Genomic DNA, 25,105 nt, shown 5'->3' on the forward strand with positions numbered 1-25,105 from the left:
GCAAAGTGGAAAAAGTGGAGGAAACAACGATGGAATGTGTCTGTTGGTTCCATTCATTAGTGGTGATTGCCCCAGATCTTGACAAAGATAAATCTCACCCGTACGGTCTGTTAGCAGGCTTGAGTGCATCTTGTTTTTATGGGACAACTTACTTTAATACACAATAGTGCCTGACAATGAATTCACTGTAGTTACATTCTATCTGCCTGCATTAATGGTAAGTCCTTCTCTAACATCAAATTCTGCTCAACACTATTTGGAGTAAAAAGCAGAGAGCAACAGGTTACTTACTAACTGTTGATGAAATACAACTCCCATGAATCTCATCCAGAGACCCACCAAATGCTATCTGAAGATCACAGGAAGTATTGTTCAATATTAGCTGGTGAATTACCTTAACCCCTTAAGGACACATGACATGTGTGACATGTCAGGATTCCCTTTTATTCCAGAAGTTTGGTCCTTAAGGGGTTAAAAAGCATACGTTTTGCTTAAAGTGCTAGATATTGACAGATGTTCTAATAGCTAAGCACACGAAAGGCAGACGGAAAGCGATGCAGAATTGCTAAAAGACCAATACACACCTTTCATTTACAAAATGTTAAAACGTGCTTTGAAAAGGAAAAAGGAAAAAGTATTTTTAAAAGTATGATAAAACCATAACTAGCCAAATTGTAGTTTAAATGTCAAAACCAATTGCATAATAAGACGGCAATCTCTAGTAAGCAGTTCACATAGTACCTAAAGCACAAAGGGAGGGTGGAGGAATAGGCAGACAAGAGAAAATACAGAACAAGAGGTGGGAAATAAAAAACGGAAATAAAATATGCTTTGGACTTACTGCTGGCTCTGTTCGTCCAACAACAGAAAACCACATTCTTCTGAGAATGCACTCTCGATTATATGAAAATAAAAATTAGAGTGAAGTCTTCTTACAGGCTGAATTCACCTGCACTCCGCTCTGTCTGCTGGATACGCACACAGCAGTTAACAAGATAATGCAGCTACATGCTCTGACATCAACGTATGGCATGTATCAGCACCAACTACAAACACAACATTGAGGCTCTTACGTAACATCTGCCGGGCAGACTTGCCTTTCATTTACCTTCCAGCAGCTTTCCCAGCTTGTTAAAGAAAAAAAAGAAAAAAGCTAAAACACAAAAGTAAAGCCCACGTATTTTCTTCTATTGAAAAGAAAACTCCCTAAATTAAACAGGAAGCTCAGTGTTGGCTTGCAACAAAGAATAGTAGTGAGCATTATGGTAACTTTCTTGAAAAATGGATATATGTTTTCACTGTTCGCTTCCAACTCATCTGGATTTCATAAGAAAAAAAAATAAAAAATGTGACCACACTGTGGATCTGCACAGACTGCTTTTACTCCCTTCCAGATTAAAACAGCAAGCAAACAGGGAATTAAAAAAAAATAAAAAATGAAAAAAGTCAAGAAACAAAATATATATCCGTCTAGACTGCTAAATGTCACAGGTTTTTCTAAAAAAGGATTAGAAAAGCACTAAAAACCAAGAAGTTTTAAATGGAACAAAACTATGACAATACAAATTAAAGAAATTCTTAGCCTAAAGATTATTTGTTTAGTCTCTCTGTGCTAATCTTCACGATTGTTTGTGAATTATGACACCCATAGAAGAAAGTGAATCATCTAATAGCGCTGTGACTGCAGACACATTTAGCAAGTTCCATGGAAGTCAGAGAGGGAATTCTATAGTGGAGTGATGGCTATCATTTGCAACCAATATGTTTCTAAAATATATTTCCCATGAAAGCCAGTTTGCCTAATGGATGGAAATCATGTGGAACACTTCTCTCACACACACACACACACACATCTGGGGTGCCACAGTTCCATTGATACCGGAGAAACTGACGGAAGCCAAGCACAGAGAGATGGACACAGGTTTCTTCAGGAAGGAAGAGATTCTTTATTGGATCACCGATCGGGACTCAGAGGGACTAGCGTCACCAAAATACAGCAAAGTCTGAGTACTGAATACATAGAGTACATTCCTTATATAGCACTGTAGCTCCTCCCACAATTAACTACACCCACACATACCCTTAACCTATTTAATAAATAGAGTCTAAACTCATCCATCCGGTCTAACCACGTGGCTCATCTGATACAAAGGAGAGGGACGCGTAATTCCAGTTCTTACATTCCTGCACCTGGTCAGTACAGTGATAACAGCATCTTAGCCACGTGCAATCAACTAACCGATACTACAAACACATATACATACACATGCCCTGTGGCAATCTTAGCCTGCCAAACCTGTATTTTACTGGAATTACATCACATTCCCCCCTTTGATGCCTCTGATATTTCACAATTACTTGAGGCATCACTTAACCTTGGTTTGCATATACCTCAGGTTACCATGAACCAGACCAGACTTATCTTATGATGTGAATCTTTTAACACTCATCTTCCTGCATTGGTTCTCCTTGATCTAGAGCCTTATACTTATATATCGCCATTATCTGTGCAGCAGCCTTCCTCTCTGCTATACTTCCTATCAGGCTTTGCACAGACCTAACTACTAAGGGTATAAGACACGGTAGGAGTAGACACAACAGTAAAATCAGTAGGACTCCACCTACCACTGCCTTAAGCCCTCCAAACCACTCATACCAGCTACCAAACCAACTACTTGGATTGTACCCTTTCCATACCTGAGTAGGCACATGCACTAGTTTAACCATATGGCTAGTAAGCTCAGCTATTGCTTGCCCTTCGTCATCTATTTGAAGACAGCAATTGCTCAGGTTAAACTTCCCACATACACCTCCCTCTACTGCCAAAAGGTAATCCAAGGCTAATCTATTTTGGTACACTGCTGTCCTCATCCTGGTATTATGCTTCGCTAGAAGATTGAGTGCTTGTGAGGTCTCATTAGTAATAATCTCAACCACCGCCTGTAATCTTATAATACGGTTGAGCATATAAATTGGGGTTCTATAACCAAAGGTACCATCTTCTGCCCACGTGGCTGGCCCATAATAATCTATGATACGCTGGGGAGGCCATTCATTATCTTCCCAGGTGCCTATCTCTAAGGGTCCCCTTTTCTTCCTATGATTCACATCATACACTTTAACACCTAAAGTCTCACCTGTTTCAATCGGTAACAAGAAGAAGGATGGTTTGAGCATACCCAACACACATGCCCCTTCCCAGTCCTGTGGCAACTCCGAATAGGCTTTCTTACCACAGATCCAGTACAAATTTGCTGGGGCTCTCCAGGTAGATGTGATGGATAAATCAAACCACACATCCTTTAAATTGGCATATCTAGCAAACGGGTTAGATGGTTCTGAGACATTTGAAGCCGACCACCAAGTTGTATTTTTAGTATCATCATCATAAGCTTTTTGCCCTAGACAAGTTAATTCTCCTACAGAAGTATTATACATTATTCCTTTCCTTGCTATGCAAACATAACCTATGATGGAGGTCTTTAATCTCCACTCAGATTTACCTCTAACACTCAAATGATAATCGGCTTGTGTAGATATTAGTTGGTCAACTGCCTCAGAACCGGACATTACCTCCTTTGCTTCCCAAGGCCATTGGTCTCCCATGTTAGTACCTCCACACACATAGCAGTTGGTAACATTAAGACTACCGGCAATACTTTCAGCTAGGTCAATGAACAGGTTTTTAGCGTTATGGGGGATCTTATTATCTATACTCATCTCTTCATAAAAGGAATGGTATACTTGATGAGTCTGGGAGGATACCGTATCAGTCTCTATTCCTATAAACAATAATGTCCCAGGATCTAAACCCGTCCCGTATATCTGAAACCCAAATAAATTTCCATACTTATCTAGGAACTTGTCGGGGTTATTAATAAGTATATGGACTGGGTTGCATTCCATAGACTTACAATAAGGGCTAGTCGGCAACTTAGTCACTATCATGTCTTTGTCTACTGTCTGTCCCCAAGTCGCCCACCCCACACAAGACCAATATGGACAAAAGTTATAGTCTTTATTTGGGCATCTAGGACTCACATATTTATTTTTACTACTGGGACAAATATATTTATCATTAGACCCATACGTCCTCTCCCATCTAAGATCCCCACATACATTCCACGGCTTTCTACCACTCGATATCGCTTTACACGCATCAAATAGCAGAACACCCGAAGAATGTACGGATTCTAACACCGTCTTATTAATTAGGGTCCCCTGAGGATCTCCATTCCTGAGAGTCAACCAAATTGTACGAGGTTGATACTCTGGACTGAAGCACTTAGGTTCTCCTACTCCTAAATGGCACACACTATAATCTATATTTAAGTATCTACATCTCGATACATCTCCTTTACACTCGTATTGGGAATGCCAAATTAGGGTTTGGGAAATATGGTTACCTGTTCTCGTAGTCTTAATGCATACCTCACAGCTAGGAGTGTCGGTACCTCTACCTTCCTGAATATAAAAACACATGTAAATAAACACAATCAAAAGCACATCTTTCGCCGTCATCCTCAGTCTTCGTCCGTGCGATGGAACCTCAGCTTCCAGGATGTGAGGGCTGCAGGGAATGGAGTTCTGCTCGTCTTCACAGGTGTCCCTTCGAGACTTTCCTGGCTTATACACTATGTGATGGTAAGCGGACAGGCTTTATTATGGCCTTCTCACTCACACCTGTAACAATAAAATTTGTAATCCACAATAATTCCTCGTTACTCCGACTGAGTAGTGCGTTTTAACCGGATCTTGCAGGGATTCTCTGGATCTACTGTAACTTGCCAAGAATCGACTGCTGCTGGTTTAACCCTGGAGTGATGTATCCACGGAGTCACTTCTGCTACTTTTATTGCTGTAGGGGTAGACAAAAGAACAACATAAGGACCTCTCCACTTGGGCCCTAACGGTACATTATTCCACTCTTTAATCCACACTTGATCTCCTGGATGATAACTATGAACAGGGGGATAAATATTCACAGGTAATCTATCTTGTACCCATTTCTGTACCTCCTCCATAGTCTTACCCAACTCTACAACCTGCTGCCGGGTAATTCCTTCTCCCAACTGACTCAAGTCCCCCCTTAAGTTACCAAGTACGGGAGGTGGTCGCCCATACATGATTTCAAAAGGAGAGAGGCCCATCCTTCTGGTAGGGGTACTGCGGATTCGCAATAAAGCTATGGGTAAGAGAACGTTCCACTTAAGTTGGGTTTCCTGACACATTTTAGCCAACTGGTTCTTTATAGTTCTATTCATTCTCTCTACCTTACCAGAACTCTGGGGTCTATATGCAGTATGAAGCCTCCACTTTATACCAAGCATATGAGTCAGTTGTTGTAGGCACTGATGAACAAAAGCTGGACCATTGTCCGATCCTATAGAACAGGGTAGTCCATATCGGGGTATTATTTCTCGTAGCAGGAATCTTACAACTTCTCCTGCTTTCTCTGTACGAGTAGGACATGCTTCTACCCAGCCTGAATAGGTGCACACAATTACCAACAGGTAACGATGTCCACCCGATTTAGGCATTACTGTAAAGTCTATTTGTAGATCGGACATGGGGAGTCCCCCCATAAACTGGACTCCTGGTGGCTTTACTGGTCCTTGTCTTGCATTATTCTTAGCACACGTTACACATCTGCGTACAATGGCCTGAGTCAAGTTGGACAATCTTGGTATGTAGAAATGTTTCCTGAGAGATTCTTCAGTACTGTCTCTCCCAGAATGTGTCCCGTTGTGATAATTTTGGACAATTTCTACCGCTAGTGATGCTGGTATGACTATTCTTCCATCTTCTAGCTGATACCACTTGTTCTCCAAATACTTTCCCGGTTCAGTCTTTAACCACTCCTCTTCTTGAGCTGTATAAACTGGAGTCCATTGGGACAGTGGAGTTGGTATAAGAGCAGCTATATGCCCCACATACTCCTGTCTTCCTGATTCAGCAGCACGCTTAGCTGCACTATCTGCCATCCGATTTCCCTTGGTTACATCACCATCTCCTCTCAGATGCGCTCGACAATGTATGATACCGACTTCTTTCGGCTCCCACACTGCTTCCAATAGTTGTAGGATTTCAGCTGCGTACTTGATTTCTTTGCCTTCTGAATTCAGTAGTCCTCTTTCTTTATACAAAGCTCCGTGGGCATGAGTGGTTAAAAACGCATACTTAGAGTCCGTATAGATATTTACTCTTAAACCTTCAGCCAATTGTAACGCTCGTGTTAGTGCTATTAATTCTGCCTTTTGTGCTGATGTTCCTTTCGCCAGTGGCCGAGCTTCTATCACCTTGTCTATTGTTGTCACTGCATATCCTGCATAGCGGATCCCTTCTTTCACATAACTACTGCCGTCGGTGTAATATTGAACATCGGGGTTCTGGATGGGAAAATCACGAAGATCTGGTCTACTTGAAAATACTTCATCCATTACTTCCAAACAATCATGTTGACTTTCAGTAGGTTGCGGCAAAAGGGTAGCTGGATTTAAGGTGTTTACAGTCTCTAAATGCACTCTTGGGTTTTCACACAACATTGCTTGATACTTGGTCATACGGCTGTTACTAAACCAATGATTTCCTTTGTAATCCAACAACGTCTGTACTGCATGTGGGACTCGTACATAAAGTTCTTGACCCAGAGTGAGTTTATCGGCTTCAGCTACTAGCAGGGCGGCTGCAGCTACGGCTCTTAGACAAGGTGGAAGTCCGCTGGCCACTGCATCCAGTTGCTTAGACATGTAGGCAACAGGTCTTTGCCATGATCCCAAGTACTGTGTCAATACTCCCACAGCCATTCTTCTTTGCTCGTGTACATATAAGTAGAATGGTCGTGTGTGATCAGGTAGACCTAATGCTGGGGCACTCATCAAAGCCTTCTTCACATCTTCAAATGCCGTTTGCTGTTCTTGGGTCCATAAGAAGGGGTCGTGCTCTGTACCTTTGATAGCTGCGTACAGAGGTTTTGCCAGTATCGCATAGCTGGGAATCCATATCCTACAGAAGCCTGCTGCCCCCAAGAATTCTCGCACTTGTCTTCTATTCTTGGGTATTGGTATTTGGCAGACAGCTTCTTTTCTCTCTGGCCCCATAATCCTTTGACCTTCAGAGATATGGAATCCCAGATACTTGACAGTTGGCAAACACAACTGAGCCTTCTTCCTGGACACCTTGTATCCTGCCTTCCAGAGAATATGTAGTAGATCGTGCGTTGCTTGCTGACATTTTTCTTTTGTAACTGCTGCTATCAACAAGTCATCTACATATTGTAACAATACACATTCTCCTGGGATAGACTCGAAATCCAGTAGATCTTGACTTAGAGCTGAACCAAATAGGGTAGGTGAATTTTTAAACCCTTGGGGCAGTCTTGTCCAAGTCATTTGGCGTTTTGAGCCCGTTACAGCGTTCTCCCATTGGAAAGCGAAAATACATTGGCTTTCTGCGGCAATTCGGAGGCAAAAGAAGGCATCTTTGAGATCTAAGACTGTGAAGTAAGTAGCCCCGCCCGGAATTAAAGCAAGCAGGTTATATGGATTGGGTACAACTGGATGTATGCTAACAACCGCATCATTGACTGCTCTTAAGTCCTGTACAGGTCGATACTCATCTGTACCGGGCTTTTGAACAGGCAGCAATGGGGTGTTCCAGGGGGAAGTACAGAATTTTAGGATACCATACCGTATGAACTTATCCAGATAGGATTGGATGTTCTTCTTAGCCTTCTGCGGAATGTGATATTGTCTTAGGCTCACTGGATAAACCCCATGTTTCAGTTCAATTTTTATTGGTGGAATATTGCGGGCCAGTCCTGGTGGGTTGTTCTCTGCCCAAACTCCTGGTATGTTAAACAATGTCTCATCACTCCTAGGGTTTTGGCTAGTCAACACTGTATAAAGTCGCCACTCTTCTTCCTTTGGTACGGATAAAGTCATAATACCTGAAGGTCCATTAAACTTTAAGGATGTTGTTCCATTTGGTAGGAACGTAATCTGCGCTTGTAATTTGGATAGCATATCACGTCCCAGCAATTGGACTGGACATTCAGGCATATAAAGGAATTGGTGTTTTACTACGTGGCCTCCCAATGTACAGAGTCGACTTTTAAGAACCGGTCTTTCAGCACTTCTTCCAGTTGCTCCTATCACAGTAATAGTCCTTCCAGATGGAGGAGCAACTAGATTAGTCACCACTGAATGTTCAGCACCAGTGTCGATCATGAACGCACTCCTTTTCCCCCCTATTGATACATCGACCATAGGCTCCGCTCGACCAAGGGGGATGGAGCCCGGTCGGTATCAATAGTCCTCCATGACAGTGTCAGCCAATCCTACAAAGTCCCTACCTTCTCTATCGCGGGACCTTTGCGCTGCTGGAATATATCTGTCTTCCCTAACACTTCCTCTGTTCCCATTACTCCCTCTATAACCATTACTCCCTCCGGGGCCTCCTCTACCTCTCGCTCTGCCTCTAAAGTTTCCGTAGCCTGCCCTGGGTAGGACCCTCTCGTACTGCTCTCTTTGCGGACATTCGTTCCTCCAATGCCCTTCTTCCTTGCAATACGCACACTGATCCCTACTCAAAGGCTCCCTACTCCATCTATTATTGCCTCTATCTGGGCCCCGTTTATCTACGCCTGCGATCGCTACCGCTAGCATATCAGCCTTTTTACGCATCTTGCGCTCTTCCTCTTTCTTACTTTCTGTATCCCTGTTCATATAGACCTTATTTGCTACCTCCATTAGTTGGGTGATGGACATACCTGCAAACCCTTCTAACTTTTGTAGCTTGCGCTTAATATCTCCGTATGCTTGGCTGACAAAGGCGGAGTTAACCATTCGGGAATTGTCTGCGTCTTCCGGATTAAAGGGGGTATACAAGCGGTATGCCTCCAATAATCGGTCATAAAAGACACTGGGCGCTTCATCGCTTTTCTGGATCACCTCAACTGTCTTCGACATGTTAATGGCTTTCTTTCCTCCGGCTTTCATGCCAGCAATTATAGCGTCTCTATAGGCTCTGAGTTGAACCATATCAGCACCATTTACGTTCCAATCGGGATCGGTGTTGGGATAGTGTGTCGCGGCCCATGCTGCTGGATTGGCTTGGTTCAAAGCACGGGCTCTATCCTCTAATGCTTTAATGGCTGCTTGATTTATTCTTGTCCTTTCCTCATTGTTAAATAAAGTCATTAGTAACTGCTGGCAATCAGCCCATGTCGGATTATGCGTCTGTACTATTGAGGTGAACAGATCAGTCATAGCTTGTGGTTTCTCAGTATACGAGGAATTATGGGTCTTCCAGTTTAAAAGATCGGTTGTGGTAAATGGGACATATACGAAGACTGGGTCAGCGTGTGCCATTTGACCTGCGGCATCGATATAAGCTGACCCGGGATTCAGACGAAGAGGCATCTGATAGTGCTTTAATTGTTGGGCACCAGTCAACTGTCGGGTTTGGATGGGGCTACGTAGAGAGGCGTCAGTCATGGGTTCCGGTCGGGGAGAGATAGGGTATGGGGATGTGGGAGGTCGGTTTTGGGAAAAGGTCGTAAATAAAACACTTCGAGCCGAGCTAGATGAAGCTTGACCGGAAGTCTGAAGTGGCGCCAAATCAGGATATTCGTTTCTAATGGGGGTGGATTCTGGTTCCGGAAGGGGAGATTTAGTACGAGGGGGGGTGGATCCTGTACTGGAGGAGGAAGCGGAAGTGGATGAGGGTAATGAGGGGAGGGGTGCAGGACTTCCTGCGTTTGCGTCACTTCTTCTTAACGGAAAGTAAGGGGGCGGCAAAGGGATCTCGGACTCAGGGGGCGTGTCCAAAATGGGCCTAACACCAGTCCTAGTGGACGAGCAAGTCCTAGCTACCATGAGGCGACACTGCTCCTCGTGGCATGTCTGGAGCCATTTTGGCGAGTCATTTACGGCCTGTCTCCAACAGTCAATATAAGGAAACTGGCCGTAAAGTTCAGGCCTACCCGATACAGCCACGTGTAAGCGCTGTACCAGAGTTGGATCCAAACTGCCACGTGGCGGCCATGCCGCAACCAAAGTAGGCCACTCCCTAGTACACAAAGTGACCAAACGTACAGGAGACATCTTTACCCCAAAATCACAAACTTTGAATCCCTTTTTAAAATTCTTAACCATACATCCTAAGGGATCCGGAATCGTTGACTGCGACGCACCCATACTTAACAATGGAACGTCGTCGACAACGAATACTATACACGCGTACTATTCAACAGTCACACCCGTTTCCTCTGGCAACAGCACCACGTGGTACGGTTACCAAGTGAAACGTACACAATAACAATAAACACTCAGGGAATTCCCGTACACACACAGCTGTTACACCAGTCACTATATAATCAATATTATGCCCTTTGGCGTAACTATACAGTCACCCACGCTATAATTCTCTATATACGAATTACCCGTCTATAACACACCCCAGTAACATCGTCTTTTACAAATAGCGGTTACAGTACGGTTAGCATAGGTCAAAGCACAAGTTAAGGTCACAATACAATTATTAGTGGTTATGGTGTTAAACATGCAATGGACGACAATGATTAGTACTTATTATATAATGTCAGTAAATATACAGGGTTATGGTACCGTGCACTATAATACAGCAACACACTATTAACACTCTCGCTAGACGGCTGAGCTCGCGCTATCTAACAAGATATACACTTTACTAAAACAATCGTTAACACATTTACAATTCCCAACTAAACTATTGGCCAGTACCTTGAATGGACTACCTAAAACTATATACACCCGTTTTGGTTAGCCACACTGCCCAATCACCACATATATAGCGAGCTAGAGAACCGAATTTACACAGGCGCCTCTTAGTCGCACTATCAAAAGTCTAGTGGGTTCCAAATTTACACGCCTTCCCACTTAGCCCAGATAGGATGAGAACTAGCGAACCGAATTTACACAGGCGCCGCTTAGTCTCCCGGTCCCTCCGACCTAGCGAACGTAATATACACCCTAGAACGCTAGTCTAGACAAGACACCGGTGTCCGGCTAGGGCTATCTTACACCAGGACCCCGCCTGACTAACCAAATCAAACGGTCTGACTAAAGAGCGTTCGATCGAGCGGTGCGCCTTCGCTCCTTCCCTCCGACAGAGGGGGCAGATACAGATTCAAAAACCCCTTTGGGCCTACCGCACAATCGGTATACCCCTAGCGGGTCCTGCCGTCTAAAACAGCAGTTATCTTACCTCCTCGTTCCTGAACCTGAGTTCACACTCATCGACGGGGACACCCCAGCACTTCTCACGTAGAGGCCGATGATCTCCTGGACAACAGACCAGTGGCGCCGAGACGAAGGGAGGTCCACGCAGAAGTTCAGGGGTGCAGCCGTAGAGAACGTGGGCAAAGATAGACCGTCTCACGCCTCTGCCTCTCAGCTACCGTTGAACGATGAGCTTCCCGGCCAATGCACCAAATGATACCGGAGAAACTGACGGAAGCCAAGCACAGAGAGATGGACACAGGTTTCTTCAGGAAGGAAGAGATTCTTTATTGGATCACCGATCGGGACTCAGAGGGACTAGCGTCACCAAAATACAGCAAAGTCTGAGTACTGAATACATAGAGTACATTCCTTATATAGCACTGTAGCTCCTCCCACAATTAACTACACCCACACATACCCTTAACCTATTTAATAAATAGAGTCTAAACTCATCCATCCGGTCTAACCACGTGGCTCATCTGATACAAAGGAGAGGGACGCGTAATTCCAGTTCTTACATTCCTGCACCTGGTCAGTACAGTGATAACAGCATCTTAGCCACGTGCAATCAACTAACCGATACTACAAACACATATACATACACATGCCCTGTGGCAATCTTAGCCTGCCAAACCTGTATTTTACTGGAATTACATCACACCATCACTGCTATAGGATATGCACGGTCTTATGTAAACATACCGGATCATCAAAATGTATAGGAAAGGCAGCATTGCTCTGTTTGGTGGCGAGACCACTTAAATTACTAAATAATTACTGTCAATATCTCTTATAGAGGGGAAAAATAAAATCGATTTGTAATCGGGAAGCGGGGGGCCAGCTGTGGTGAAACTGGCTCGGCCAGGGAGAAAAGGTACGTTTAATACCTTTTCATTACAATCTGAGGGGAGTCGGGGTCTTAAACAGCAACTCCAGCATTATAGCGTTAGTAATACAGGTTTGTACTCCTAACACTATAGTGTCTGTAATATATATGCAGATACAGTTGCATTTAAAATACTGCCAATCCAAAAGACACCCCAAGAAAACATTCTAAACAGGCAATCCCAGCCATGGAGCCGAATACTTAATATGATTCTTCAATAGCTCCCTGTCTCCCTCTAATGGTCTTAAGAGAAAAAAAAAAATATTTATATATATATATATATATATAAATGGGGCTTTGCAGTTTTTAGATAAAGTAAAGGGGAAATATCACTTCCCAGGATTAAAGGGATCCTACAGTGCCTGGAAAACAAAGTTGTTTTCCTGGCACTATAGGGTCCCCTCCTCCCGCGAGGCTGAAGGGATTAAAACCCTTCAGCCACTTGCGCCGATGTCCCTCAGCACTGGGTAAGGCTCCGCCCATGCCAGCCAGCAGGGGACAACTAATGCGCATGAGCGGCAATGGCTGCGAGCGCATTAGACCTCGCTATAGGAAAGCATTATTCAAAGCTTTCCTATGGGGAAAATCTGACGCTGGAGTTACGTGAGGACATCCAGCGTCAGATAACGGACCAAAAGTCAGTTTGAATTCAGGGAGCCCTCAAGTGGCTGTCTGGTAGACAGCCACAGAGGGTAGACTTAGATCTGCAATGTAAACATTGCAGTTCTCTGGAACTACTTTTACATTGCAGCACTAAGTGGAATAGGGACACTGCACCCCGACTACTTCAAAGAGCTGAAGTGGTCTGGGTGCCTATAGTGTCCCTTATAAGGGACACTAGTCACCAGAACAACGACAGCTTATTGAATTTGTTTTGGTGAGTAGAATCATTACCTTCAGGCTTTTTGCTGTAAACCCTGTCTTTTCAGAGAAAACGCAGTGTTTACATTACAGCCTAGTGATAACTCCACTGGCCACTCCTCAGATGTCTGTTAGAGATCATTCCTGGGTCATGGCTGCCTAAAATGCATCCAAACATTCAGTATCTCCTCCCTCTGCATGCAGATACTGAACTTTCCTCATAGAGATTCACTGATTCAATTCAGCTATATGAGGAGATGCTGATTGGCCGGGGCTGTGTTTGAATTGTGCTGGCTCTGCCACTGATCTGCCTCTTTGTCAGTCTCAGCCAATCCTATGGGAAAGCACTGTGATTGGATCAGGCTGTCAGCAGACTGATACTATAAAGTGTATGGGCAAGAGGGGAAAAAAAAAGTTACTTTTTTTTTTTACACAATTTAGGGTTTACAAATGGAAGCTCATTCTGAATAGAGAGACAGCAAGGATTTAAAAGCACATTGCGATAAAAAATTATTGTATTTCGATTGGCTGTTTGGTGCTTTCAGAATATAGCAGACATTCAATGCATTGAACAAGTAGTGCTTAATGTACAGATAAACCAATATAAGTGCTTACCACTGAAAAATGCAACATCACAGGATGACAAAAGTAAAAAGGCGTGCTTCGTATGTTTCATGTATGTGTGAACATTGTACATGCTTTCTTTTGTGAAAACCAATCTTCAAGTATTAGACACAATGTATGCTCCAATGAAAGAGTATTCAATGTAATCTACACATTGTACTAGCAGGATTGATGCCAAAACAGTGTTATTACCAGGGCATTAGCATCTGAACAGAGTGGAAAATAATGTAGCAAAATATATGACCACCAAAGGAATAAGCACAGCAAGAGCCAGAGACACTCCAACATATGTGCCAGTGGTATTTTGGCATTCCCTTTAGGGCGTATTCTCCGTCTAGAGCAGACTCATGAGGGACAGTTGCAGCAGGTGGCACCTTCTTCCTGCCGGTGGGAGAGGGTGGGGGATGTTGGGGAGCGGATGTGGGTGTTTTTCTCTCTCTCTCTCCTTCAACTCTCTATTCAACTCTCCCATCATTCAATACAAATGCCTCAGCATACTTCCTGAGAAATTGATTGACAGGTGAAATGAGATAGGATGCTTGTGTCTACCTAAGCGGTAAAAGGAGTGCATGGAAAAACTGAGTAGGAGAGAGTGAAAGGGACTATGGAAACAAGTGAAGTGTGCAGCAACGGGAGGGATACAGTAACAAAAGAAGAGTCACCAAGGATGATGCAAGGCTATCCCAAAGAGGTGTGTTTTGAGTGACTTGTTAAAGGACTGGGAGTAGGGGAAAGTCTAATAGGACCAAGTAGGGCAATCCATAGGAAAGGTGTGGCTGAGAAAGCCTCTAGATGACCTTTGGCAATATAGGAATGAGCAGGATACTCACAAAGTGAAGGGAACAAGCAGTGTATTTGGTAATTAATTAAAGAGGATGTGGGTTGTTGAGGCCTTTTTAAGTTACTGTCAGCAGTTTAAATTGGATTTATATAGCATGATTACAAAATCAACACATTGTATTAGCAATTCTACAGGCAAAATGTACAGCAAAATGTGAAGCTTTTTTGATTGAAATATAAACATGTGTTTACCACGACACTACAATAAAAATCACGGAAACGGGATACTTGCTTATGTTTTGTAAAGTCAAAAGGTTTAAAGAGCAAACAAAGAAAATTAGAAGGGTCAAATTCAACCAATGAATAATCTCATAGATTAACTACAACTCCAAAAATAAACATTTAGAGTAAGTTATGCTTATATTGTTAAGATCATTGTATTATTATACTGTGATCATTTTATTTATCTAGGTACTTTTTTGTTTACAGCTTTAGATACAGCCAGAACAGTCATACTTCTCATATTAAAAATCATGTTTTTAAAAACGCAATTCCAGATTACGGACTCACAGCTAGCAGACGGGGAGGGCAAACACACTTCATTTCACACAGCTGCCAATTTTTGTCTAAAGTAAGCTGTACTCAGGAGAATGTTCCCAGTGCCTCCTATCATGATTAGGCAGCAACGACATGTAAAAATTGCACATTGCTGGAAACAACTAAAAATATTACGCCTATTTAAAGGAAGACTAACCAAAAACAAAACAAAAAAAGCCATGTAAAACTATGTATTTGCTTTGGGTTCACCTTCCATTTCATCTTTTATTGCATTCGCTTCTTGAGACTCCATGCAAGTTATTCATAGTTTGTTTATCCTACATGTTGAGGGTGAAGGGATTGTGAAAGCTCAACATAGCAACTAACCAGATTGAAAATAAAAAAAATAAAAATTAAGTATTCACAAATAAGGATGGAACCGGAATGAGTGTACTGACCCCTCAACGACAACTGAAACTTTGTGCCAGTCGTCTTGACAGTATATACCAAAGAAGAACCACCAAGAAAAATGAACTACAGGGTCTTTGTAACAGTCAATGCTATTTTATCAGTGTTCGGGGTAAGCACTATTTCAAAAGCTTTAACAATTTTGATACTGATAATCTATTAATTTGCTCTGATCAACAGCACTACATCATATAACCATTTCAGCTGACTTCCAGTCACTTACTCGATAGAGACTGATATGATTGTTATAATGGATTAATTTTTTTTTGTATTATTATTATTATTATTATTAGTATAACTACCATTCTGAGCTTGAGAGAGGAACCACATGATTTGCTTGTATGCTTTCAGCGTTCAGTAATTTGTAAAACAAAAAGGCATTTTTTTTTTTTAGCAATAATGTTTTTTTTAAAATACACATACAATATAGTAAGAGAATCTATGAAAAAAAAAAAAAGGAAATAAAACATTCTGCTCACCTTTGCAGCAACTATACTCAAGCCCATGCCATTTTGCTTCTTCAGAGTCACAGTGATTATTTCAGGGTCTTTTCTCAAAGGCTACAATACAATTATTTAGGAAATAAATCAGATAGTATCATCTCATACTGAGAAAGTACTTATGTATTTATCATCAGATGCTCATAAATTCCACAACTTAACATTTGCAAAATACTTCATTATATAAGCATTGGAGTTAAAACAGTTTGAGTTGAATCCAGGACTGATTTAATGATAAACGGGTCAATAAAGTAACTGAATAAAAAGGAGGTCTTGTCATAGTTAACTATGTTTTGTTTTTTTTCCCACTCGAGTATTAGGTTTTGTGTTTAAATTGCCATAAAGTTTTTTAAACAGTAAAGTTTGTTTGGGATTTCTCAGTCTATGGATCACAGGAAAAATAGAGATTCATCCTAGTACTGTCTTTTTGCTATTAGTTGTCAGATGCCTGCAACTGCAAATATGGGTGGGAGTGGGGGTGAACAACAAGACAATCTAGTACCATTTATGTTTTTGGTTAACTGTTGAGATAGAAGTTATTTTATTATTAAAAAAAAAACAAGATCACAATTAAATGCTCCTTGTTATAACTATTGTTAGAACAACTGTAATTCAAAAATTAAATGCTATGAAATACTGAAAAGGTCAGTAAAAGTGCTTTATTACAGAAGAGACTATTCAGCACATATCTCAGACAGTTAGGATATACAAATATAAAATGAATCCTAACTATTTAAAAATCAAGCCCTTTCAAAACAAATTCTGAAATGTGAAAATAATTAAACAGTCAACTTTTTGCTGACCCGTGTATTTTGTGTTTTACTACATTGAACTTGTTTATTTCAACAGTGGGTTGCTGTTACTATGGCAAATAAGCATGGTCATAAACAGAGAAAAGTGTATTTAAAAAAATAAAATAAAATGGAAAACACCCACAAAATGTCACACAAAGACAGTCATAAATACCATGTACTCATAAAATATCTAAATATATTTAAAGGTTTTTTTTGTTTTTCCCTCGTCCCATTAATGCAAATGCATAGCTAAATAACTATACCCTGTATGTATTCACTGTGTGCCTTTTTTCCCAAATACAAAAACATTATTTATACTATAATGCATATTGAAAAAAAGGCCAATTAAAATATTTGTCACTAAAGGACTTTCATTCCACCAAATGGATATTTTATTTAATTCGAATTTCAAATGACTGTGATCACTCGTAAGAGTATAATGCAAAATGCCAATGTTCTATAACCTAAAACATCATAGACTGGTAGCTATTTGAATTTTAGGTGATGGAACTGCCATTCCAATATTTTTGTACCACACTGAAATAGTGGGAACAAGCCAAGTCACTGGAATCCTATATCTAGATCCGGAGTAGGCAACCTTCGGTCCACAGATGTTATGGACTACAGGACTCCTGATGCTTTGCTGTGTGCGCACTATAGGTAATGTAGTTTATAACATCTGGAGTGACAAAGGCTGCCTACACCTGAAATAGAAAAATCACTAAATTGGAAGTGGAAATCTGACAAGTGAAATTAAAGTTTTTACAGTCAGAAAAAAAAAATACACTCTCTCAAATCTCTATGCATATTTAAATAGCAGAGGATTTTTTAGAACCACTTAAACGTCCATCAAATTGTAAGCTCACCAGGCACATCAGGGCAAATTTCCTAGTTGAATTTAAAACCCCCAAGTCAATGTAAAACACTTCTCAAATTAGTTCTAATGCGAGTCAACAAGTCAGTGAAACACTGTGGTTATTCACTAAAAACATGAGTAATAGATAAGTAATAGATAAGTGACCAAGAAATTTTAATTTCTTAAAGCAATTTCTCCAGCTTAGGTAATTTGGGCTAGAGCATGCAATTCCAGGGTCAACTCTCAACAGAGTGAATAAAAGAGCAAATGCATAAATACACAGGGGGGAAAAAAGGAGAAATAAAATTATTCAGAATTATTAATAAAGGAGTAAACTGTTTTACAAACCGGTAATTTAATATACCGGTAGTTTTCATATTTTGAATACATCAAAATTCCTATATATTTTTAGTGTCAAGAAAAATACTCCATCCTGATTCAGGGGACTGTTAAGTGTAGATGTTTCTGCACTTAAAACAACAGGGTCAATGAGAATAGATGCCACTATACTTACCATATCTCTATTGTCTGTTAACAGGTGATTTTCATAGTCTGCTCCTTCAAAGTAAATTGTCCAGGTGCCTGGTGAACGTGTGTGAGGGATTAATCTGCAAAACCCTTCAGGAAAAGAGAAACCATTCAGAAACATGGATTGTCCTTTAGTAATAGCAGCTAGGCCACTGTAATGGATTATATAGATGTTCACAATTTTATTAGGCAGGGCTACCACATTTAAAAATCAATATTTAAACCTGGTTGCACCAGCTGTTGTGGCAGTGCAAACCCATATGTTTAACCTCTGCACGAACAAAATAAAGAATTTTAAATAAATATTTGGCCTAATTAATGAATTCCTTAGGACATTTTAAGCAACTGAATACTTGTAGAATGTTATCAAAATGACCCATGTCATATTTTATGGAATTACTTTAATTTTTCATGATGTAGAATTGAACACTGATTATGCACTGTTGCTTTAACTGTAATATACAATACCACGTACATGTTTAATTTATCTAACCTGAGCACTTGTTATGTCCATTAATGATATTTAAATCTATTGATAATTTGAATGTTCAGAACCGGGAATATTTTAAAGCAGAAAGAAAGATACGTTGTGAATACAGGTAGTTCTGTGATTCTGTTCTGAAGTTTTGCCACTGGCGTAGAAAATTAAGAATTTAAAGCATTGTGAGTTTAGAACAGTGTTCAGGCTTATTTGCAGCTTAATGCATCTAAATACAAGATTTAACATGCCACTCTTTAAAACTGTAATGTATTAATGAGGTATTTTATCACTAAATACTGACCTAGTTACAGTGGACATTTTGGACATGTACACTGTGACTAGGTCAGTATTTAGGGTTACACAAGAGAAAAAGGTAAAATATAAAAACTTTAATCATATAATTAAGTAGGTAGGTAGGTATGTATGTTTGTCTAACAGCTTCCAGATGTTTGAGAACACTTACCAGCATTTATCCAACAAAAATGGCTTTTGAAATACATTTTGACCATTAACATACTATACTTGAGCACAGATAATTTTTAACATGGACAAATTAATCAGATTTCTATTAATCTGTGCCGGAACATATTGATCCATCACGTAGATCCCAGACGGGTCAATTAGTACTGGCGTAAATTAATAGGAATTTGATTAGTTCATCACAGGTGAAAAGAATTTGTGCACACGTTTAATAAATACCAAATAAGAACCGAATTTATATGTGGTATTCCTATAACACTAACCTCTCTGACAAAGAGGATCCAAAAACTCCTGCAAGCCATTGGGAATGTTTCGAACTACATCACATGAGTAGCCATCTTCAGGAAGGAGGAAGGGTAGCTGCAGATCTGGATCCTCCTCCAATTGCACTTCTCGGCCATCACTACGAGCTAGCTCATCAGCAGTGTTTTCAGCAACAGATACTACACTCTCAATCAGTTCCTGCCACAATAAGAGTTTAACACACATTAAACTTTATACAAGTTGTAAGTTTACAACTAGACTAGAGTATCCCTTTAAATAACAATATGCTAGAGCTTGTGCATAAATAGCAATTATGCTGCATCTGTTACTAAATGCAGAGAAACATAAAAAAAAGAAAAGATAAAGGTCACTTAAGCAGGGAGTTCCCAAAAGAAGAGGGCCTTATCCTAAATATCTATGAACAGAGACCCCCAATAAGGATCTGACCAGAGATTAATATTGTGATTTTAAGGGATATCTATTATTAACAATGATTCATAACATGTATATATTCCATATACACATGGACATAACTAGGTCTGTCAAAAATCATATTATATGTGGGAGTGTGCCCTAAAAAATGTATGTCTTTCTTAAAGGAAAACTTTAGCCTCAGGAATACAATCTCGTACTACGCACACTTTAGTTGTAATAATGATATTTAGCACCTCCCCTCCCCGTCAGCAAGGTAAAAATGGTGTTAACTTATTTTATAAGAGTAAGCATTTTGGGCCACATAATCAGGGACTCTCCGGTCAGATTCCCTTTATTACTATACTATAAACCTTTTTAATCATCAGGAACATCCCATAGTGACAGGTGCAGTCTTTTGCAATGCAATTGCTGTCTTTTGACTAGTAATTAGTTCACATATTTTCTAAGCTCTACATGTACAGTTGGATTCTTCTAAATTAATATTTGTTTTTAAGCTCAGAATTATAATACGGATACTCAAAATAGGAACATTACTAGGTAGCAAGTAGGGAACTTACTGTTGGAATGTATGGCTCATCAGGGGCACAGTGGTAATTCTGTAGCAGAGCCTGAAGTTGTAACGAGTTCAACTTAAAGCAGGTGTTGTTAATATTTGGAATGTCTTGATGAGAGTACTTATCCATGGTGAGAAGAGTTGTTGCCTAGAAGAAAAATATATTTGGAAGATTATTTTAGACCCATAAAGAAGAGAATCATTACATTAATACCAGTCTGATGACAGCAGGTCAGCTGAAAGGAGTCTTTAAAGCACACCTACAGCTTAGTAATGGGAGTCACACCGGACAGCATTGCTCCACTACACAATACAAAGAGGCAACCATATGGGAAGAAAAAAATAAAAAAAAATAAAAAAAATCGGTAAGAAAAAAAGGCTTATTTTCCAAAAAAATTTCAGTTTGTTCAGTACTAGGTAAGAACAATTTATCAAGTTTTTAAACATTACATGCAGTTTGTAGGCCTACCTGAAAATATCTCTGGCACTTTGAGAATTAAGATGGTTGTTAACAAAAGAACTGGCATTAACCACAGACTACGGATTAGAACACTTACCTGCACTATTCTACTAAGGTGGCAATCAGCAGCTAACTCCAGTCCTTGCTTTTCGGCCCATGCCTCTATGTAGGCAAGCTGTTGTCGTATTATGGCTCCCCAGTAATGAGAGCAAAGACCAGAGTCAGGATCAGTCACCAGTCGGTTGAACAACCACATGTTGATAAAATGAAACAGCTGCGAGAAGAGCTGGATGGTTAGAGCAGCATTCACCCTGCATCGCCTCAGGAGTGACATGGCACCGGTCAGTGTATGCAACACGTCATCTGGAAAGGGAACAGACAGATATGCAGCAAAATTAAATTATCTTGCCTTTTTTATAATAATGGCAAAATAACTATCTTTACAAGTCAATTTAATCTGCTTACACAAAAAAAGTTTTGGTGTTATTCACATAAACTGTATTTGTGAAGACAACAGCTTCTTGTTAAAAAATCTCCACCATATAATTGTAAAGAGCAGCAGAAACTGTTGGTGCTATAAAATACCAATAATAATAACCACTACAACATTGTAAAAAGTTACTTGTAAAATTTAAGCCGAAATACCTAAACTGTGAGAAAAAAAGGTTTAGACTAACTTTTGCAGTTTTCTTCAAAGTTATTCACTAAACTTCAAATTTTAGAGAAGTAAATCTGAACGCCAAAACCAAACTGTTTCTATAGCCAAGTGCGAAAAGGTTTTCAGATCCGCTATGCTTTTTATGTTTATATTTTGCCAATAATAATTAGCTAAAATGTGTCACTTCTTCACAATTCCTAGCAGACTATCCCTCACTGGTCATAAGGTTATAACCCTGGAACGAGGGTTATGCTCTTCAAGACATGTACAGAATTATCTGACAATAAATTGTATAATATAATATATATATTAATATAATATATATATATATATATATATATATATATATATATATATATATATATGTATATGTATATGTATATGTATATGTATATGTATATGTATATGTATATGTATATGTATGTTTCTTTTCTAAAAATAAAGTTGTACTCCATTTAAAAGAAGCATAGACTAGTAAATGTTCATTATTTCAAAGCTAAATTTATATCCAGCATTCCAAAAAAAAAAAAGGTTTTCATTTTTTTTGTAATAAAATATTAGGCACAACAAATGGTATATCTGAACAGTTCCTCTGGTTTAAATGGTAAAATATAATTCCATTTTAAAGGGCATGTGTTAAAAATAACAAGGCAGTAAGGGCCAGTTTATGAATGTAAATGTGAATCAAGCTGATTTATATATTCTGTATTTTGCAAACAATTCAAATAAATATATATTTTAATAATGGTGACATGATTTCAGATTAGTTTTGATTGAATCCTCTGACCTATTTTAGGCCTCTGTGTGTTGTTCTCTTCTGGGTCATCTAGAAACGCAGGCATGTAATTGCTCAGTTCAGATTGAAGACAGTGCACCAAATATCTGTTTAAAAGACAAATATGCATCAGTTGAGCAATGAGCACACAATATCAAGCAATGATGTGCAAAGAGGTGTAGATAATCAGGGGTTGAACAAAATGTTTTGTGGGAATGATGTAGGCTGTTTCTTACATGTTTTTATGAACAGAAATATATAACTATATCAGAACTCTACAAATCACAGATACCAGGCCTAAGAATTTTGCCCTGGCGCCTGGGATATCTGAGCCAATTACCTTGGAGGCGGGAGGCTGACTAGGGAATTGTGGAGGTGGGCTGCATGCTGGGAGATTATGGAGGAGGGTGGCATGATGTCCCTGCTCTGCTCCCTCGCCGCTAGTGAGAGACTGAAGTCATATTACAGGCCCGGTCTCACTAAGCGGTGTACAGGGAAGCATAGCAGGGACATTAAGGGCATTATGCTTCAACAGTCTACACAGACTAAGTGTTCGATTTAGATTTTAAGCTTTTTAGCTTATGGGTAACTCGGCAACAGTAAACTCAATTCCTAACCCTGCATAAACAGACAATTCCTAACTCTGCATAAAAGTAATGCTGTCAAGTTAACAATATATATTGGATTCCAGATTGGTAAATATTATGCACTAGATTGGATCTTTCAGTTGGGCACAAATACATTAAACTTGTATAAAAATACACAAGGAAGAGAACAAGATTACAAGAGAAGATAATAGACTTACTTGAATGCCATCTGTACCAAATGTGCCAGAACATCCTGGGCATCCAATGTGATTCGGCTGAGATCTCTGTCTTGCTTTATGAAATTGAGCAGTTCTGATGCATTTGCCATCCAGAATGCCAGTGCACCAGCAATATTCTTTTGTTTCTGTATACATAAGATCACAAATCTACTGATTCAGTCCAATGCAATCACATGCTTTATTATTCATAAACAACCATTAATAGACCAGTACCATGTTCCTCCACACCATATGTACAATGCACGCAAGTTACCAGAAAACAGCAAAGCTTCATGGCTTTAATTTGAGCAAATTAAAGGACATATTGTTTCTGTGGAACACAATGAGCAAGCAAAACATTGCAAAGCTGAATGGAAGCACTTAATGAATGCTTTATCTGGTAACTATTGTTTAAGTGTGCCCAAGCATTAAGATCCCCCCACTGCCACCCTACATACGGTTAGTTATCGGACACACACCATCTGGTACTGATCTATCAGATATCGTAACAAAAACAGAATGCCAAGGTCAGGTTAGATGAAATCCAAAGAATAGGAACCAGGGGGAAAATGAATGGAACAAAAGAAAAATGTTGCTTGATTTATATCAACATTAAGGTGTGTTAAAGCAGAGGGTTATGGGATGCCAAAAAGGTGCACAGTAATAAAGGATTTTTAGTACTGCAGTAAACTCAGTTGCTGAATGGGTGTTATGAACTGTCCAGCCCAGCCATTTAGAGGAGTTTGGTACTCCTGATATGAAAGCAGTGTGAAACTTTGCTAAGCCAAAGTAGCTGGGATTACCTCCCAATGTCATATCCTACCTGATCACCCTGGTCTACTTCCTGGAGAATAAGTGATGAGGAAATCAAGCAGAACAGAGAAAGACACTTGTAAACAAATATGAAAGGCCAGTTTTATGTAAATATTACGTACAACTATTAATATTCATATGGTCAATAACAACCAAACATGCTTAATAGATCATTCTTTTTAAGCTAGTCTACTACTGTAAGAATATGGACTCGCCACAGCTAGAAGGGGTGGAAACATAGCAACGGATATATCACTGCATAATAAAAGCTAAAGAAGACTGAAATGCCTTGTCCTTAGCTTTGGGTCAACTGGATGTGCCAGCAAACTTCACAGATCCAAATAATGGATGGGTGTCTCAAAATCACTTTATTTGGACTTCTTAAAAATGGGTTTCTGGTAAACTGTGAAGACCACTTTCTGGAGACCGTTAAATATCAGACTCTTCTTGTTAAATAAGTTAATAAGAGTCTATACCCTGGCTAAGGTAACTGACTGGCCAGAAAACAAACAAAACAAAACAAAAACACAAAAAAGTACAGAAATATGCAACATTCTTTATTAAATGACTGAAAATATTTATCATCAAGCTACTCCATACCCTATATGGTTATTACTACACAAACATGAGGGTGGAAAATACAAATACAAATAAAGGGCAAAACACACATACAAACACACATTTAACAGATCTTCAGATTACCTAAAGCTTTTTCGAATAGCAACTACAGAACACTTTCAGGAACACACTACTCTTTTTGGGGCAGCTAAGTGAGAAGCAGATCATCCAAGTCTAGGATATGCTCTCTCATTTTAAAAATTGTATTAATTTATATTTGAAGGAACACTCCATGTGCCATAACCCCTACATCTCTTCTTTGTAATTTTTTATTTTATTTTTTTCTTTACCAGATATGCTCTGATGTCCCCCAATTCTAAGCAGTCAAATGAAACCCCAGGCTGGTACATGGAAAAAATCCACTTAGCTTGTTGTAAGCACGCATATAGCCACTGGTACTCAGGCAGTCATTAAATTAAGTTTCTAACATTGGAACAAAGAGATTGTATCTAGATAGAATGGAGCATGTTTTACAGCAACTCTACAAAAAATATATTTTTATTGATGTTATACTAAAGGAACACTGGAACACTGTAAACCTCTGATTTTATCCCATAAAGCTGTGCACAGCTGATGGGAGGTAGTAACTTGAATGGCATGGACCCAAAACTTCCAACGTTTTGCATGAGTAGAAGAGGAACGCTTACTCCTCTGAAGCATCTGTA

At 39.8% G+C, this 25,105-nt stretch overlaps 1 protein-coding gene across 20 annotated transcripts in view; it reads right to left on the reverse strand.

Moving 5' to 3' along the window:
- Positions 1-25,105, reverse strand: part of AFDN (afadin, adherens junction formation factor) — a 202,010-nt gene that overhangs the window by 50,693 nt on the left and 126,212 nt on the right. For 14 of the 20 annotated variants that reach the window (XM_063443438.1, XM_063443450.1, XM_063443446.1 and 11 more), the window contains 8 exons: positions 23,833-23,853; positions 23,010-23,155; positions 22,217-22,311; positions 20,869-21,134; positions 20,316-20,459; positions 19,323-19,521; positions 18,085-18,188; positions 15,900-15,980 (listed from right to left, as the gene is read on the reverse strand). In XM_063443438.1, the coding sequence (XP_063299508.1) occupies positions 15,900-15,980; positions 18,085-18,188; positions 19,323-19,521; positions 20,316-20,459; positions 20,869-21,134; positions 22,217-22,311; positions 23,010-23,155; positions 23,833-23,853 (1,056 nt within the window). The remainder of the gene's footprint in view (positions 1-15,899; positions 15,981-18,084; positions 18,189-19,322; positions 19,522-20,315; positions 20,460-20,868; positions 21,135-22,216; positions 22,312-23,009; positions 23,156-23,832; positions 23,854-25,105) is intronic. The other 6 variants (XM_063443439.1, XM_063443457.1, XM_063443454.1 and 3 more) reach the window with 1 other exon arrangement.

This window comes from Pelobates fuscus, chromosome 2 (genome assembly GCF_036172605.1).
Source record: "Pelobates fuscus isolate aPelFus1 chromosome 2, aPelFus1.pri, whole genome shotgun sequence".
Lineage (NCBI taxonomy): Eukaryota > Metazoa > Chordata > Amphibia > Anura > Pelobatidae > Pelobates > Pelobates fuscus.